The sequence below is a fragment of the Equus caballus genome, chromosome 1 (genome assembly GCF_041296265.1).
Source record: "Equus caballus isolate H_3958 breed thoroughbred chromosome 1, TB-T2T, whole genome shotgun sequence".
In the NCBI taxonomy this organism is placed as follows: Eukaryota; Metazoa; Chordata; class Mammalia; order Perissodactyla; family Equidae; genus Equus; species Equus caballus.
Genome location: NC_091684.1, coordinates 57,675,630 through 57,687,940, shown reverse-complemented (window position 1 = coordinate 57,687,940; position 12,311 = coordinate 57,675,630). Strand labels below are relative to the sequence as shown.

The window sequence follows — 12,311 nt, the reverse complement described above, 5'->3', positions numbered from 1 at the left end:
AATCTTTCATTTCTCCATTGAATTGCTTTTGCACCTGTGTTAAGAAAATCCATTGGGTATATGTGAGTGATGTAAAATTCTCAACAATATGCTCACAAACTGAATTCAGCAGCATTTAAAAAGGTTTATACGCCATGAGCAAGTGGGATTTATTCCTGTGATGCAAGAATCATTCAACAAATGAAAATCAATCAGTATGATACTCCATTCTTTCACTTTTACCATGCCTATATCATTAAATTTGAAGTGACTTCCTTGTAGGAAGCATACAGCTGGGTTATCTTTTTTATCTACTCTGCCAGTCTCTGTCTTTTAATTGGCGTGTTTTAATCCTGGACTTTTAAAGCATACATAGTATATAGACGATTTACATTTATCATAATTACTGATACATGTTAGGGCTTAAGTCTGCTATTTTATTTTTTGTTTTCTCTTTTTTTTGTTGCTCTTGTTTCTTTTTCCTGCCTTATGGAATTTTAGAATTCCGTTTTCATTTATCGATTGTGGTTTTGGAATGTATCACTTTAAGTAGCTTTTTTAGTGGTTGCTCTGTTGCTCTAGGTATTACATTATATGTACATAACTTATAGTCTATTGATGTCATTTTACTAGTGCAAGTGACGTTAGAAAGCTTACTTCCATTTGTGTTCCTTTATCTTTCCCTGTTTATAATAGCCTTAAATATTTTTTCTACATACATTTAGAACTACATCAGACTGTGTTATAATTTTTGCTTCAACCATCAAACATAATTTGGAGGAGATAGAAAGCTTATTGTATTTATGCATATTTTTTGCTTACTGTGTTCTTTCTTCCCTCCTGAGGCTCCTCCTGGAACTTCTCTCCTTGGAAAGTTGGAGTTTCTGTCTTTTATCATTTCCTTTCTGTTTACAGAACTTCCTTTATCCATTCTTTTCGGGTGGTAGGTCAGCTGACAACAGATTCTCTTAGATTTCCTTCAACGTGAGGATGTGTCGATTTCTTCCTTCATTCCTGAAGAATAGTTTCCTTAGTTACAGGATCCTGGGTAAATAATTCCTTTAGAACTGGGAAAATATCCCACCTCTTCCTTCTGACTTCCATGGTTTCTGATGAGAAATTTGGTGACATGTGAAATAGAATCTTTTTCCCTTATTGCTCATTGATGTTTTCTTGGACTGCTTTCCAGATTTTTTTCTTTTCTTTAGTTTTTAGAATTTTAATTATGATATGTTTTGTAGTGGATTTTAAAAAATTTATCATGTTTGGCATTTTCTCAGCTTATTGAATCTATAAATTGAGTGTCTCTTGCCAAACTTGGGACATTTTTAGCCTGTGATTTCTTCTAGTACTTTTTCAACCCCTCCCTGTTTCTTTTCTCCTTCTAGGACAGTGAAGACACAAATGTTAGATCTTTTGTTATGCTCCACGGGTCCATGAAGCCCTGTTCACTTTTTTTCCAATCTATTTTCTCTCTGTTATTCAGACTGTATAATTTCTATTTTTCTATGTCTCTGTTCACCGGTTCTCTCCTCTGTCCCCTGCTATTGAGCCTTTTTTTATGACTTTTTTGATTTTGGTTATTGTATTTTCAGTTCTAAAATTTCCATTTGGTTCCTCTTATCTTTTGTTTCTTTGCCAAAACTTTCTATTTTGTTGAGACTTTCTGTTTTTTCATTTGATTTCAGTGTGTTCATAATTGCTCACTGAAACATTTTTATCATGGCATCTTTCAGTCTTTGTCATATAATTCTTTTTTTTTTTTAAATACTTAATCTTTTTTTTTTTTTAAAGGTTTTATTTTTTTCCTTTTTCTCCCCAAAGCTCCCCAGTACATAGTTGCATATTCTTCATTGTGGGTTCTTCTAGTTGTGGTATGTGGGACGCTGCCTCAGCGTGGTTTGATGAGCAGTGCCATGTCCGCACCCAGGATTCTAACCAATGAAACACTGGGCTGCCTGCAGTGGAGCGAGCGAATTTAACCACTCGGCCACAGGGCCAGCCCCTGTCATATAATCCTAACATCACTGTCCTCTTGGTGTTGGCATCTACTGATTGTCTCTTTCGTTCAGTTTGAGATTTCCCTGGTTCTGTGTATGACAAGTGATTTTTGATGAAATCCGAACATTTCTGTATTGTTATTTAAAATTTCTGTTTTAACTGGCTTCCTCTGACACTACTCTGGTAGGGCAAGAGGGTACACCACCTCATTACTGCCAGGTAGGAGTCGAAGTCCACGTTCCCCACTCACCCTGTTTTAACACAAGGTGGGGGGCTCCTCGTTACTCCTAGATAGGAGTGGAAGTCTAGGCTCCCCACGTGCTCTCTGCTGACATCGCGGGGTGGGGCTTATTACCAGCCAGCAGGGATGAGAGTCTTGGTTCCCTACTTGGCCTTCGCTGACACCACCTCTGCAGGGTATTGGAGTCTGTATTACAGCCTTGGGAAGGTGGAAGTCTAGGCTCCCCACTGGGCTTTTGCTGGCATCAGTGGGGGGTGAAGTCACAGTTTTTTCTGTAGTGTTTGGCTAGAGTAGAGTGGTTATTGTCTAAAAGTTCTGTCTACGAGGCTTTCCCTTTCCTCTTCCTTTGGCTTTTGTTCGACCTTTTTTGGTCCGCACCCATTGGCGTTTCTGGGTGCAGGAACTTCTTCAGTTTCAAATCTGGGATATGTGAGGCAAAAAGGAAACCCAGAGAACAAACGACTGTGTTCTTCCCCGGGTCCCAAGATCCCTAGCTGGTCGACCTTTTCTCCACCTTTCAGTGTCCTTATGTTTGTTTCATGTATAATGTCCAGGGTTTTTAGTTATACTTTGTGAGAGAAGTAAGGAAAAGTACTCTGTCTTCTCAGAGGGGAAGTTCTGGTTGACATTTAAAAAGAAAATTTATTGACTTACTGCCTCTTGAATGTTTTGGATTTCCATTTGCAAACATGCAAATTTGAGCATTGTTACAGTGTCTGGAAAATTTACTTGATTTTTTTCAATTTGTAGTAAAAACTTAAAAACTTTTTGCATGCAATAAATATTTCAGAATTAAATAATATTGGAGGTTTCTGTTGTTGGGGACAAAAAACTTTTTTGATCTTTTAATTTCAAAAATGGGAAAAACAAGTTTTATTTCTTGGACATATTAAATAAGTGGTCTGTTTTCTTTGTTTTTTAGCTTATAGTTGCAACAACATGTATGGGAGTAAACCATCCAATATTTTCTCGTAAAATTTTTGATTTTTGTATTGTGGACGAAGCCTCTCAAATTAGCCAACCAATTTGCCTCGGACCACTTTTTTTTTCACGGAGATTTGTGTTGGTGGGGGACCACCAGCAGCTTCCTCCCCTGGTGCTAAACTGTGAAGCAAGGTAAGCGGACGTTGAAGTTTTAATTTTAAACAAGATTCTTTTTAAGGGACAGTTTCCTTACACTGATAAGCCCGAATTTCATTTGTTGTCAGAGCTCTTGGCATGAGTGAAAGCTTATTTAAGAGGCTGGAGCAGAATAAGAATGCTGTCGTACAGTTAACCGTGCAGTACAGAATGAACAGGTACTCATAACAGTGTTATCTACAAGTGATTTTCATGTTCGTTTTCATCTGCCAAAACTAAAATTATTTTTGCAATTCCCTTAGTAAAATTATGTCCTTAAGTAATAAACTGACATATGAAGGAAAGCTGGAGTGTGGATCAGAAAAAGTAGCCAATGCAGTGATAAACCTGCCTAACTTTAAGGATGTAAAGCTGGAACTGGAATTTTATGCTGATTATTCTGAAAATCCTTGGCTGGTTGGAGTATTTGAGCCAAACAATCCTGTTTGTTTTCTTAATACGGACAAGGTAAAAAAAAAAAAAAAAAGTTTTTTTTCTCCCTTTGTCCTATCATTTATGTTCCTCAGCTTCAATAGTGAACACTTCATTAGAGCTTATCAGTTAAACCTAGTGTATTTCTTGTACTTCAACACAAAAAGAATCTTTCCTTTCTATAGACCCAGAACATTTGGGAGGAGTTTAATTCTGGGGATTGATAGATGGCAAAATTGACTTTTGCTGACCCTGTGGCCGAGTGGTTAAGTTCATTCACTCCGCTTCAGCGGGCCAGGGTTTCTCCAGTTCAGATCCTGGGCATCGTCATGGCACCGCTCGTCAGGTCATGGTGAGGCTGCGTTCCACATATCAGAGCCAGAAGGACCTACAACTGGAGTATACAACTATGGAGTGGGGCCTTCGGGGAGGAGGAGGCGAATAAGAAGGAAAAGAAAGGGAGATTGGCAACAGATGTTAGCTCAGGTGCCAATCTTTAAAAAAAAAAAATTGACGTTTGAAGTAGGAAAGCTAGAAAGTGAACTCAAGTTTTCCCAGAAAAGAAATTTAGCATTGATACTATCAAAGGGCTGGATTTACAAGTGGACAGAAGATAACGATAAGTTGATGTCCTTTTAAAGACTTTTTTAAAAAAGATAGACTTTATTTTCTAGAGCAGTTGTAGGTTCACAGCCAAATTGAGCTGAAAGTACAGAGATTTCCTGTATCCTCCTGCCCCCGCATAGTCACATAAAGACCTCTTTCCAAACTTGTCATTAAACAGAAATCTTCCAAGGAATTTAAATGACTTGATTCTTATTTCTGGAAAGTAAGAACATAGTTTTGACCCTGTATTCCTACAGTTTGTTTTATATAGTGCTTCTCAGCATTGATTTGGAAGTCTTTACCTAAGTTAAAATAAAAATATAGTGAAAAAATAATTACTCTAAAATATCTTTTATTATTAAGATAGGGAGAATCAGCTGTTTGTTAAAAACAAGGCCTCTCCATGTGTACCCTGATGGGATTTTTACTCTCTTGGATATTGCCCTTAGCGTTTCAGGTTCAAGAATTAACACCTAGGGGCAGTGGGCTCTGGGAAATTTATTTAGATAAACTGATCTCACAAATGAATGCTTTTATAAACCGCAATTCCAATTTGCTAGTTATAATGTATAATTATTTACCTCACCAATGATCGCTCAGATTCTTTATTTTTGCTACTCAGGTTTCCTCTTTCTTATCATCAGGATTCTAAATTAGTTGTGTTAAAAATAATCAAGGTCACTTTGGGATGATGTAGGAGCAAAATAGTCCTTGGGGAGTTTTACCAGCTGTGGCAGCACCTGAGGAACTTTATCTGCTCCATTATTTGTGTAAAAGGAAACAAGAAAATGAAAAGAGCACAGATACTAGAGCCACATCTGAGTTTGAATGCTAGTGCCATGATTTATTGTCAGGGCTTGGGCAGGTTGCTTATTTTTTCTGACCTTTAATTCCTGTAAAATGGGAGATAAGGTATGTGCAGCTCAGTGTGTGCTTGGCTTTCTTGGAGAGTTTAGTCTGCATGGTAGCATATGTAAGATGGGTAACCTCTGGGTGGCTTTCTGAAAGTGACTAATACTCATTTTTGTCAATTCTTTTACCTTCAACTTTTACGATGAAGATCTTTTTCATCTGTCTCCACAGCTGGTAGTCTGGTTTCTGTGGCTGTCTGTGTACAGACAGTGCTCTTAACTTTACAGATGGGTTTACAAGCAGGATGCATGTTTTTCTGTTTAGGTTCCAGCACCAGAACAAGTTGAAAAGGCTGGTGTGAGCAATATAACAGAAGCCAAACTCATAGTTTCCCTGACCTCAATCTTTATTAAGGTAATTTAGATTTAATTTTGAGGGCTAATTAATATTTAAGTGCAGAGCAATGGAACGTTAGAATAAAGGAACTTAGATCTAGCATTAACCCTTGTTTATTAAGATAAGAAGACTGAAGCCTGATTGTTTTTGTTTTATTTTGAGAAAATTTGTCCAAGACATGTAATTTTTTATAATGGCATTTTGGGTTTCCACCGAGGATTGCTTTTTGTAACATCAGATAATCCCGATTGTATGGAAATATTGTTGTAGTCGGTATGATTGGGGATTGGAAACCTCAGTGTAAGGGATAGCAGAAAGTGAAATGTATTTCTTTGTACTTTTTTTTGTATAGCAGCACTGTTCTAGTGGCATGCAAACCATACTGCCATGAGCCTCTAAAAATCAAGAGAGCAATGTTTGAGGAAGTTATTTCATCTCAGGAAATATGGATGTAGATTTAGAGCAAATGAGAACATCTATTATAAACATCAATCAGGCACATTATGTAAACATTTAATAAATTTAGTTGCGGTTAAATAACAAAAATCAGCATGTTTCATTTTCAATTGTGTCCTTTTCTGTTTAGGCTGGATGTAATCCCTCTGCTGTTGGTATCATTGCACCATACAGGCAGCAGTTAAAGATCATCAATGATTTGTTGGCGCGTTCTTCTGTCGGGCCCGTCGAAGTTAATACGGTAGACAAATACCAAGGAAGAGACAAAAGTATCATTCTAGTATCTTTTGTTAGAAGTAATAAAGATGGAACTGTGAGTTAATTGTATTTTCTGCTGATTTGTTTGAGACTTTTTTCCCCTCTTTTAAAAAAAATTGTAGTAAAAACATAATATTTACTATCTTAACTATTTTTAAGTGTACAGTTCAGTAGTGTTAAGTATATTCACAATATTGTGCAACAGATCTCCAGAACTATTTCACTTCCCAAAGTTGAAACTCTGTGCCCGTGAATGACAGTTCTCCAATTCCCTCTCCCTCCAGCCCCTGGCAGCCACCATTCTGCTTTGTCTCTCTCAGTGTGACTCCTCTACGTAGCTCATACAAGTGCAATCATACCGTATTTGTCTTTGGTGACTGGCTTATTTCCCTTAGCATAATCTCCTCAAGGTTCATTCATGTTGTGACATGTGACAGGATTTCCTTCCTTTTAAAGGCTGAATAATATTCCTTTGCATGTCTATACCATATTTTGTTTATCCATTCATCTGCCATTGGACATTTGGGTTGCTTCTACCTTTTGACTGTTGTGTTTGGGGTATTTTAAAGATTTAATTTTTCCTTTTTCTCCCCAAAGCCCCCTGTATGTAGTTGTATATTTTTGGTTGTGGGTCCTTCTAGTTGTGGCATGTGGGACGCTGCCTCAGTGTGGCTTGATGAGCAGTACCATGTCCGTGCCCAGGATCCGAACTGGCGAAGCCTGGGCTGCCGAAGTGGAGCGCATGAACTTAACCACTCTGCCATGGGGCCGGCCCCTGGGGCATTTTATTTTATTTTTTCTGTTTGTGTTTTTGTGTGTTTTTTGAGGAAGATTAGCCCTGAGCTAACTACTGCCAGTCCTCCTCTTTTTTTTGCTCAGGAAGCCTGGCCCTGAGCTAACATCCGTGTCCGTCTTCCTCTACTTTATATGTGGGATGCCTACCACAGCATGGCTTGCCAAGTGGTGCCATGTCCGCACCCGGGATCTGAACAGGTGAACCCCGGGGCCGCCGAGAAGCAGAATGTTCAAACTTAACCGCTGTGCCACCGGGCCGGCCCAGGGGCATTTTAAATATAAAGGCTTTCTTAGATATACTTTCAGATTTATAGATAATTCCAGGTTTTGGGGTTTTGTTTTTTTGCATTTTTTACCTTAATTAATTTTTCTTCACTGTGTGATAATCTTCATATGGTTTTGAAAATATACGTAGTAAAAAGTCTCTCTTCTACCCTGTTCCTCTTCTACTCAGTTCTTACTTCACAGATAATTACATTTTTGGCCTTTTTTGGGTAACCTTCTAGAATTTCTTTATGCATGTACAAGCATTTATGAATCAGTATTCATACTTCCCTCCTTTTTACACAAAAGGTAATATATACAGTCTGGGCTTTGCTTTTTCCACTTAATAAAATAGCTTTGAGATCTTTCCATGTCAGTACACAAAAAGAGATTTCATTCTGTTCTTACAGTTGCATAGTTTTCCATTTGTATATATGCGTTGTGGTATATTTAGCCACGCCCCTGAGTCTTCGTTACAAAGTTTTCAGTACTGTTGCAAACAGCGCTACAATGAGTGGGAATAGCTCCAACTGTTTATATGTATTTAATAATTTTAAAGTATGGCTAGGATATCACCCCCAAGGTAAAGTATTTAAAGTTGGCATTGTGGGCAAGTTTTTCCAACTGTTTAGAATTTTAAATGTGTTGATGAATCTTTTTTGCAATCTATGTTTTTAAAAGTACGAAAATAGTTCAAGATAACCTGTGTTCTTTGCCAGAACAAACTCAAATATATAAGAAAACTCAAATAATTGAAAATTATACTTCTTTCAGGTTGGTGAGCTCTTGAAAGATTGGCGACGTCTTAATGTTGCTATAACCAGAGCCAAACATAAACTGATTCTCCTGGGATGTGTGCCCTCACTAAACCGCTATCCTCCTTTGGAGAAGCTGCTTTGTCATCTAAACTCAGAAAAGTTAATATCCTTTTTGTTTTGTATATGGTCACATTTGATTGTGCTGTTGTGAGTAGTTTATTTATATATTTGTATAAATTAAAACTCAGTGTCTTGTGTTTTCCATGGGTATATTTCAAAGATCTGATTGTACAAAAGAAGGAGAGAAAACAATTCACAGGAAGTAATTTTAAGCAAAAAGTGAAATAGTGAAGGTGATGGAGGAGGATAGTTTTTGAAGTGAGAAAGGGGGGAACAAAGGGACTTGATCTGTTGCCCTAGGAACAAGGTGCATGTTTGCTAGAACGCATCTAGGAAAATTGGTTATCCCTCTGGTTCTTCTCACCCCAATTTATAACCTTATTTTTTATCTTGGACAAAGCATTATATTAAAAAATGGAGAATTATTCCTTGTCATATTGTAGATTATTTTTTATTTTTATTTATTTTTTTAAGATTGGCACCTGAGCTAACGACTGTTGCCAGTCCTTTTTTTTTTTAATTCTTCTCCCCAAATCCCCCCCAGTATATAGTTGTGTATTCTAGTTGTGAGTGCCTCTGGTTGTGCCATGTGGGATGCTGCCTCAGCATGGCTTGATGAGCAGTACCATGTCTGTGCCCAGGATCTGAACTGGCAAAATCCTGGGCTGCTGAAGCAGAGCGCACGAACTTAACCACTTGGCCACAGGGCCGCCCCCTAGCTTATTTTTTAAATCATCTTTTTAAAAAATTATATGAAGGTCTTAGGCTAAGATATGTAAACTTTATTGCTTAAGTACATTATTATCCATAGAATGCTATATTAAGTACATTATTATCCATAGAATGCTATAAAAAATCTTTATTATTTTTTAGCCGTCCTTTAAACCACTTTACAAAGTGTTAAATAAAAGTCATAAATGTTTTTATGTAATTAAATATTGTGTTAAATACGTATCTTCCTTAATTTATTTTACATCATCGATCTTCCATCAGCAGAACATGAAAGTCTTTGTCACATATTGGGTGATTTTCAAAGAAGATAAAGCACTGTTTTCCTTGCTTTTTTCATACTAGCATAGTGATCTCCTCTATTGCCTGTTATTTGTAATTTGGATATGCTGTAAAATCAGTGCCTGGTTAGACTGTGAAGATAACTTTTATCCCAAGGGTATGAAATGATGTACTCTGTTCAGAGTTCTAGTTTTTTGTTTTATTTTTTTGGGTATAATTTTGTTAAATATAAAGTTCTATCACATACGAAATTTAACACAATATTTTTTCAGTACAGGTATACCCCAAACTGTGAAAAGTCTAAATTTATAGTTACTATAAATGTTTTTGTGTGACCTAGAAAGAGTTTGATAAATTTTACCAGCTTTAAAGATGGATTAACTTTTGGATCTGAGGTTTAAACTTCTAAGTGTAAAATTTCAAGACTAATTTGATTTTGTAGACTTTTACCACATTTTATTTGAAAGATTAGGTAAAGAAAATGATTTATTTTTATCATTTAAGCACATTCTTGTGATGAGAACAAAGGTGTGATTCTTTTCTGTATTTTGAGGTCCCTGATCCAAAGGCCATTTTGCTGTTTTTTTCCTTTGACTTTTGCTTTCTGATATCAGCTATGTTTTCACTTTGAACCTAGTCATTTAAATTATTACTTATAAATTGATTATTTCCAATTAATTTATGATTCCCCTTAACTTCCCACTTGTTACTTTCCGTTTTCAATATTCTAGAGTAGATTTGATATAAAAGAAAATAATTCTTACTCTTTTTTTGAGAAGAAATTTTGTTTGCTGAATTGACAAATTTAAAAGGTATATCCCTGTTTTCACCTTTTCGCTTTCATATGTCCCTTTGTTTTGAGGGGCATTACTCACTTTTCCGTTTTTATGTAAGGATGTTTTGTAAAACAAAATTACCTCAAAGTGCTTAATGATGTATATGGTGACTGATTTTAACCTCAGTGTATCCATCTTCTGGGAGGATATCTCATTTCTCTCAGAGTTTTGTTTTTTGTTAATGAATGTTAAATATGCTAAAATTGTTGCTTCTACCTCACCTTTTTTTGAAAATTATTACTTGAAGTTTTAAAAAAAATTTACTTATATTTTTATTTTATTTTTTGTGTGTGGAAGATTGGCCCTGACTTAATATCTATGCCCGTCTCCCTCTATTTTATATGTGGGACACCTGCCACAGCATGGCTTGATAAGCAGTGTGTAGGTCTGTGCCCAGGATCTGAACTGGCGAACCCCGGGCAGCTGAAGTGGAGCACGCAAACTTCACTGCTGCACTACTGGGCCGCCCCCTGTTACTTGAAGTTTTTAGTAAATAAATTGTTTTCTACTGTTAGAGCTTACTGTGTCAATTATTTCTATATAATAATTAAGTTCAGGGTTGACCAGCATTTTTTCCAGTAGTTACAAGTGAAATATTGATAATGCTCTAAATCTGAAACCAAGGAGTGTTGACATTATAAAGAGATTTGAAGGACACACAGGATGGAGGTGATCATGGAGAGACTATGGATCAAACAGGAAAAACTAGAAAGTTGCTGAGATAGGGCTTAAATATTGGTTAGATATCAGGAGGTTACATAACAGGAAGGAATCGAAGATAATTTTAGTTCCTGGGAGTGAGATGAATAAGAAAATTCTTTTGGTTTAGACAGTGGTTGCTTCTGAATTAGAGGTTTGTATGGCCTGTAAAGTCAAGTCCTGTGGATGAAGAACGTGAGGAGGAGTTCTCTGTTTCTTGTCATTTGGGAATCTGTCTTGATTACAAGATTCTAGTCACTTAATCATTTGAGAGTTAGGACTCATATGTCTAAGGTGCTGTAAGTTGGAGGCTTGGGGTGAGCTGTAAGTTAAACCAAGACTGGGCGCTCAAAGAGCTAACGGTGCGGGATAAGTAAGATATCGATGCCAAGGACTAAGACAGCAATAGTTTCCAATCACTGATGTTACTGGGCACTCACATTGTGCAGTTCCACATCAAAAGTACCATTAGCCTAGACAAGGTTTTCCTTATGCTGTAAAGCCAGGATGTGATGACACTAGCCATTTCAGTGGCCCCATTCCTGAATCAGTTCAGAGTTGCTGCCTCCTGACCTTTGCCTCTTGCTGCTTCTCCTGATTCCTTTCTTTTCCTCCTCACCTCTCATTCTCTAAAGGCAGGTCTTCCCCAAAGCTTTATGTTTGGTCTGGCCCTCTTTCTCCTTGGACAGTCACTGGCTTTAACCATCACCTGTGTGGCTGTTTACCAAATCTATACCCCATCCCATATGTCTGCTAGGTTCCAGTTCTAACTGTGTTCTACCTCATACCTTTAGAATCTTCTATGACGGACCCGGGGGATGAAGTCTTGTCTTTCCTGTCTGTCAGCTCTTGTATGGATATTAATTTGGCACATAATGAAAGATTTTTACATTGATTTTTTTTTGAACGTTAGTTTACTTTTATGATGAGCTTTAAAAAAATTATAAAAATTTTCAAATATACACAAAAGTAGAATAGTACAATGAACTCCTATATACCCATCACCATATTCAATAGAAGATTTTGCTGCAATTGTTTTCAACATCCTTTCTTTTTTTGCTTTGCTGAGATGTTTTAAAGCAAATTCTAGACATCATTTAATTTCACCCATACTTCAGTATGTGGTGAGCTTTTAAAAAATAGTATTTTGTTACATAATGATATTTGTAAAGTTAAAAACCTAGATTGTTAGCATTAGTAGATCAGAGTCAAAACAGATTAATCGTCTACTTTATTAATTGTAGTTTAAATATACATACTAAATTCCAATTCTGTTCAACACAAGGGGGCTAGAGTATTCAGCAAATATATACTTTGGAGCTTAAGAATATCTGCCTTGGGGCTGGCCCCGTGGCCAAGTAGTTAAGTTTGTGCGCTCCACTTTGGCGGCCCAGGGTTTCGCCACTTCTGACCCTGGGTGTGGACATGCCACCACTCATCAGGCCATGCTGAGGCAGCATCCCACGTAGTACAACCAGAAGGACCTAC

At 37.0% G+C, this 12,311-nt stretch overlaps 1 protein-coding gene across 1 annotated transcript in view; it reads left to right on the top strand.

Moving 5' to 3' along the window:
* DNA2 (DNA replication helicase/nuclease 2) overlaps window positions 1–10,638 on the top strand; it is a 46,733-nt gene extending 36,095 nt beyond the window's left edge. The window contains exons 15-21 of the mRNA XM_001502598.7: window positions 3,144–3,337; window positions 3,430–3,519; window positions 3,604–3,808; window positions 5,555–5,644; window positions 6,213–6,395; window positions 8,174–8,320; window positions 9,252–10,638. Coding sequence (XP_001502648.3) covers window positions 3,144–3,337; window positions 3,430–3,519; window positions 3,604–3,808; window positions 5,555–5,644; window positions 6,213–6,395; window positions 8,174–8,320; window positions 9,252–9,320 — 978 coding nt within the window. The 3' untranslated portion in view covers window positions 9,321–10,638. The remainder of the gene's footprint in view (window positions 1–3,143; window positions 3,338–3,429; window positions 3,520–3,603; window positions 3,809–5,554; window positions 5,645–6,212; window positions 6,396–8,173; window positions 8,321–9,251) is intronic.
* Window positions 10,639–12,311: the final 1,673 nt, after the last annotated feature.